At 42.8% G+C, this 6,247-nt stretch overlaps 1 protein-coding gene across 5 annotated transcripts in view; it reads right to left on the reverse strand.

Annotated features, from left to right (window-relative positions):
• The window catches only part of herc1 (HECT and RLD domain containing E3 ubiquitin protein ligase family member 1), a 133,192-nt gene that overhangs the window by 112,462 nt on the left and 14,483 nt on the right, over nucleotides 1-6,247 (reverse strand). For all 5 annotated transcript variants that reach the window (XM_037979943.1, XM_037979946.1, XM_037979945.1 and 2 more), the window contains exons 6-8: nucleotides 5,103-5,199; nucleotides 1,664-1,807; nucleotides 1,394-1,521 (exon numbers count right to left, since the gene is read on the reverse strand). In XM_037979943.1, coding sequence (XP_037835871.1) covers nucleotides 1,394-1,521; nucleotides 1,664-1,807; nucleotides 5,103-5,199 — 369 coding nt within the window. The remainder of the gene's footprint in view (nucleotides 1-1,393; nucleotides 1,522-1,663; nucleotides 1,808-5,102; nucleotides 5,200-6,247) is intronic.

Genomic DNA, 6,247 nt, shown 5'->3' on the forward strand with positions numbered 1-6,247 from the left:
CAGCCAGGGGATGAGCTCCTGGCGTGACCCCATTGAAACCAACATGGCAGGTAGAGATAGCTGCCAGGTAAACTTGTATTGTGGAAAAGGAGAGCCCTTTATCCAACAGCTCCTGCAGGAATGTTAAAACATCCACCATTGAGCACTGAAATGGGACAATGTGCTTGGCTTCACACCACTGCTCAAAGGCTCGCTACAAATGTATGCTGCACCACTGCAAGAGAGTGTGAGACAGTCCTAACAGGGGACGCGAACGTGTCCTGGCCCGCCGGCGGCACCCTGACCCGACAAAAACTCATCCTCGTCCTCCGACAGACCTTGAACGTCCAGACCAATGACCAGTACGTCCTCGTCTGCCTGATGAGGGTCCAGTAGAAACTGAGACTGAGCACCTGCTTCATTTCCAGCTAACCCATCAGCATAATCCATGTGGTCCGCCCAGCTGGAAGCGAGGACACCGACGGAAAAGCCGTCCTCGTGGGACTCTGATGAAACCGGGTTGCCAGACCCAGAGAGCAAAGGGTCTTGCTGTGAGACTGCAGCCTCTCTCAGCACCTTCTGGAGTAACTTCACCCGCCTTTCCAGGGTGGAACGGCGAAGCTGGCGACAGAACGCACAGGCTTCGGGCTCCGCCAACGCTCTGCGAGCGTGAACGATCCCCAGACAGACGGGACAAGCTTCGTGCTGGTCCTTCTCGTGGAGCGAGAAGCCGCACCCCTGAGGACAGGGGCGAACAGAAGACTTCTGCTTCGCTTGTGTCAGCTTTGTGCTCATCCTGAACCACAAACGCTGAACTGTGCAGGACAACCTCGGGACTAGCGCTTTGCGGGCAGGCACGCTTACCAGCAGGCAGCAGTGGCTAACACCAACAAAAGCAGTTAATGTAATTCTGAGCAGCCTTGTGAAACAGAACTAACTAGCAGCAGCAGCTAGCCTGACTTGAAGAGCTGTTCCTAGTGAGGTGACGAGCGTAAGAACTGAGGAATGACAGTGATGATGGACGGTTACATAGTGCAGGCGGGGCCTGTCACTTGTCATCATCACGTCATTTGCCTAAAGGTGTCTTCAGCCAGGACACGCGGGAGCGTGATATCCCATAGTACATGTGTTGCACCGAGTGAATCGACTGAAAGGGAACCATACTTGCTTTCACATGAGTTTTCAAAAGTCTCCAGCTAGTTGTTTTTTTGTTTTGTTTTGGGTTTTTTAAATATTCCCTACAAGGGTCTAAAAACTCCTTAAACATAGCAACAAAGACTAAGTTAACAGCACTGCTTGCACACAGGCGCACTTTATGACACGCCTTGCTCTGTTTTGATTGGCTAAGAGCAGAAACACAGCTCTGATCTAAATGCTTCAGTTTCCAGGGCCAAACCACAGGGTGGTGTCCTACCTGTCCGGTAGAGGTCAGGGCCAGAGACGACTGGCTTCCTGCACACACTTTCCTGATGAACATCCCCTGCAGAGCTTCCACCACCTTTGGCTTGTAGACTCGATTAGTATCACCGTGTCCCAGTTTTCCTGCAGGACAACACACATCAGTGATAAGCAAACTGTGACAGAAAACCGAATCCAGCAAGAAACTCAGAGGACACACAACCAAAAGGACTATACTAAATTATTTATAATTATATTAAGCATGTGACACAAAAGGTTTACCCACCATTATCCCCTCCTCCAAAGGACCAAACGGTGCGTCCATCCTTCGACAACGCAATAGTGTGGGAACTTCCACAAGATACCTCTCCAACATTGCTGATGTCTTTGACCAGAGTTGGAATGTTTCGGCTGTTGCTGTCGCCATGTCCTGCATTTACAAACAAGCACAAATAAGTTTAAGAATGAAAAACCAAACAAGACCAATTAGTGGTTACCACTGGGTTAGACGAAGCAAAATTTAATCTCTCTCAAGTTATGAACCCAGAGTGACAGATCAGCCTCAAACCTAAAAAGCATGAGAGGATTTTATTGTGTAAATGCTTATTCAGCATTTTCCCATTGTTCTTTGCAATCTAACTCCTTCTGCATACTTTGTGCTATTTCAACCATTCATTTATCAATACGTTCAGTTTGTTTAGGAGTTAGGTGCTATGATGTGTGCTTTCAAAATATTTAACTTTATTTCCAAATATTTTCACCATAACAATACATTGAGATCTCTTCAATTCATATGAATGCTGCCGAGTGAACACTATAGTGATCCTGTTTCTTTGTATTATTCTTTATTCCAGCTCACATAGATTATTTTTAATGCTAACTCGCTCTGCATAAATAGCGCTCTTTCAACCGTTCATATATCAACATTTAGCTTATTTAGGAGACAGGTGCTGAAATTTGTAACTTTTATAGTTTTCAAAATAGTAAGTTCTTTTGGTTCTTTTACGCCAGGTGCCCTTCCTGCCACAACCTGGGTTCGAACCTGCAACCTCAGGATTACAAGACCACCGCAGACCCCCAGTTTTCAAAAGATTTAACTTTATTTCCAAAAACAAAAACACCTATTAAACTACATTAAGATGTCTTCAAATCTTTCAAAACTTTGTTCTCTTTCATATCTCCTTCACAATACCTGTTCCATTTTTTTTGCCTTGTGTTCTCCCTGTGTGGCTTTTTTGTCTTTTTATGTTTTCCTGTGCATCATTTGTGGCTCTTTCTAAGTCCTTAAGGCTGGTTTCGACTCCACGAGAAGTGAAGAAATCTGCTCTCGTTAGTTGTGCGACGAAAATCATGTCATTTTGCTCTCACGGGAGCTCCGAGAGCCTGTTCTGTGCACAAGCTCCAGGCAGAACATTTTCTCAGAGGTGTATGCGCCAAGTATTGTGTGATTGTTCAGAACTTCGTGGGCATGTTTGTTAATGTAGAATAGAGCTTGAACCACAATGATGTCATTCTGCTTCAACTGTTCTGCTTCTAGAAGCCGGCTGTTGTGCTAGAAAGATGGATAGCTTTGAGAAGAAACGGAAATACAGCCATCTTTACAACTGTTTTAGCAAAACATAAAAAAATAGTCAAATAATAAAGAACTTGTGGAAGGAGATAGTACAATTATTGTGCATGAAGGAGTCCATCTGTCAGAAACAGTGGAGGTTGACAGATTTGCAAAGGCCAAAAGGCAGATGCAGGGATGGAGTGGAGACCCGTTCCAGTGCTGTACACCACTTTACAGTTGTGTCCTTGGGTAAGACACTTCACCCTCCTTGCCTACTGGTGGTGGTCAGAGGGCTCGGTGGTGCCGGTGTGATGGCAGCCTCACTCCTGTCAGCCCGCCCCAGGGCAGCTGTGGCTACAATGTAGCTTACTGCCATCAGTGGATGAATGGGTGGATGATTGTAGTGTGAAGCGCTTTGGGGTCCTTGGACTAGATAAAGCACTATAGAAGTGAAGGCCATTTAATTAACTGGTTAACATCAGCTTTGCGGAGTCCCAGTGTTATGTTACAAGAAGTGAAAGAACAGAAAAATAAGTATCGTATTTTCTGCACTATAGGACACACTGGGTTATAAGACGAACTGTCAATGAATGGTCCGTTTTTGAACTTTTGTCATATAAAAGGCACACCGGACTTTAAGGCACATTAAGCAAAACAAAACAGCCCCGTCTTTTTGGAGAATACTGCACTGATGTAAGCATCAAGTATAAACGCCTCCAACACTCCCTCAGGTCCGTGCGCAGAGCCCGGGGTGAAGCTACAAAACACGACATTAACTGAGCTTTAATGCTGCAAACGGTGCAGCTTTGGAGTTTACCAAAGTTGTACTGAAACATTACGACTTCTTACATATATAAGGTGCTCCGGATTATAAGGTGCACTGTCGTTTTGTGAGAAAACTGAAGGCTTTTAAGTGCGCCTTATAGTCTGGAAAATACGGTAATAAGGTAAGTTTGTTTACTTTAGAGCTAGGAACGTCCTAAGACTATCTCTAGTGTTAGATTAAGGCCTGATCAAGACATTTTCCGTTGAAAATGTTCTCGATATGAGAGCTAACTGTTAATGCCAACATGTCACAAAAGCAATAAGACAAAAAAAGATTACAGAACAGGGATCTGAATTTATCGCTCTGAGTGACCAACTCAATGTTGTGGCCCCAGCAGCTGCACGGTACATCCTACACTCCTGGCACAGCTACCTGAGCTGTAGAAAAGTTCACCATTACCTGCGGTCCTTGTTATCATCTGCATAAGAGAGCTGCTAGCTTTAGATGTTCAGATGTTTCCTCAATGTAGCCTCACAGCACACTGAAATCTGAAATTACTAGGATTTGGGCCAAAAAATCTTCATGAGGACAACTCTACTTAAAGCTATAATTAAATTTATCTGGTGTTTATTCTATGCAGTCTACAGCAGGGGTGTCAGACTCCAGGCCTCGAAGGCCGCTGTCCTGGAGGTTTTAGGTGTTTCTGCTCCAACACACCTGATTCAGATGGTTTAATCACCTCCTCACCAAATCATCAGGTTCTCCAGGAGCATGGCAACAGGTAATCTATTTAAAGCAGGTGTTTTAAAGCAAGAACACATCTATGACATGCAGGAGAGCGCCCCCATGAGGAACGGGGTTTGACACGTGTGGTCAACAGCTTCTGGGATGTTTTAGTTGACACTGGTTTTACATTTATTCTCAATATTTCTGATTAAATCTAGATTTCACCCTTGATCATAAATAAAAATATTACCAGATGACGACCAACAGATTTAAAATTAGTGTTCTGAGTACATGAAATATCTGAGACTTATTTTAAACAGAGTGACTGTCAACACACCCTTTTTGTGTACCTGTGCATTAAAAAAGCTATAAATAAGTATTAAATATCAGATCAGACCTATAATATAGTCAGTAATATTATTTAAACAGCAGTAGTAATAGTAGGTGCATTTGTTGGTAATTAGAAGCAAATAAATCATGTCATACATATTTTAATTTCAACAACAACAATATTTTAGGTCATGGTTATATCATATCACCAGAATCTTATACTGGCCCGAGCCTAATCCAACATGACACATGCCGTCAAATACAGTAAGTACTGCTCTAAGAAGACTTTACAGATGTGATACTTGCAGTTAAAAAAAAAAAACCCATGCAGAGGGAAATTAGCGCACATACCTAACCTCCCAAAGTCTCCTTCGCCCCAGGTGTAGAGTTCTCCATCCTCACTAACTGCAGAACTGTGTCTGTAGCCAGCAGACACACACACAACCACCTAACACACACACACATGAAAAAACAAGTGACAACAGTTGACTTTTCTCTGTCAGGTTAGGGGAAAAAGGTCCATTACATTATATTCTTTACTGGACAAACAGAGGGGGAAAAACACCTCACATGCACCTTTAAATCCAAACCACCATTCCCAGAACATGACAAGTCACTAAACCTAAAACCAGTCATTTGTTCGGTTGTTCAGTTTTCATTAAACAGACACGAATCAGAAAATTTAGGTCTAATCGTGACCTCCGCCAAGGAGTGGACGTCCATCCTTCTCTTAGCAAGATGGCTTAAAAACTAGAGGACAGATTTTCGGGAAATTTCAGAAAATGCTGGGGTTGCCACGATCTAGATCCTACAATTTATTAATGGCCTATGATCTTGGAGGATGTTTACCCTCTAGTTATTTATAAAATTTTAAAAATCCACAAGCAATAACACCCTTAGATGCTTTCTAACTTTTCTCTGCCTATTTCTGGAAGATTTTCCCAATCAGCAGGCTATTTGCTGACAGGTGAGGGGGTCTGGACCCACCACACATTAGATGGGACAAAAAATTACTTTAACATCTACAGAGAATTAACAAACAGAAAACTGATGGGTGTCTGGAGAAACTTTTAGACTATTTTCTGAACTCCAGAAATGTGATCTGAAGCAGTTTTCCACAAGGAGGAAGTTCTGAACCCTGCAGAGAAATATGGCTCAGCTCTCTGGACACCAGATGGTCTCAGATAGAAAGACAGAGGACACGTTCTGTGGACACTTGATAGTCTCAAACAAAACACGCTGGTTTCAGTGTATTGTAAGAGGAGGACATGCAACCTCACTCTAATCTAAAACTATAAATTTTGGGGGGGATTTTTTGAAAACGTCCAACCTTTTCTGGAATAGTGGTTTGCATATACAGGTGCTGGTCATAAAATTAGAATATCATGAAAAAGTAGATTGATTTCAGTAATTCCATTTAAAAAGTGAAACTTGTATATTATATTCATACATTACATACAAACTCATATATTTCAAATGTTTATTTCGTTTAATTT

The sequence above is a fragment of the Kryptolebias marmoratus genome, linkage group LG15 (genome assembly GCF_001649575.2).
Source record: "Kryptolebias marmoratus isolate JLee-2015 linkage group LG15, ASM164957v2, whole genome shotgun sequence".
In the NCBI taxonomy this organism is placed as follows: Eukaryota; Metazoa; Chordata; class Actinopteri; order Cyprinodontiformes; family Rivulidae; genus Kryptolebias; species Kryptolebias marmoratus.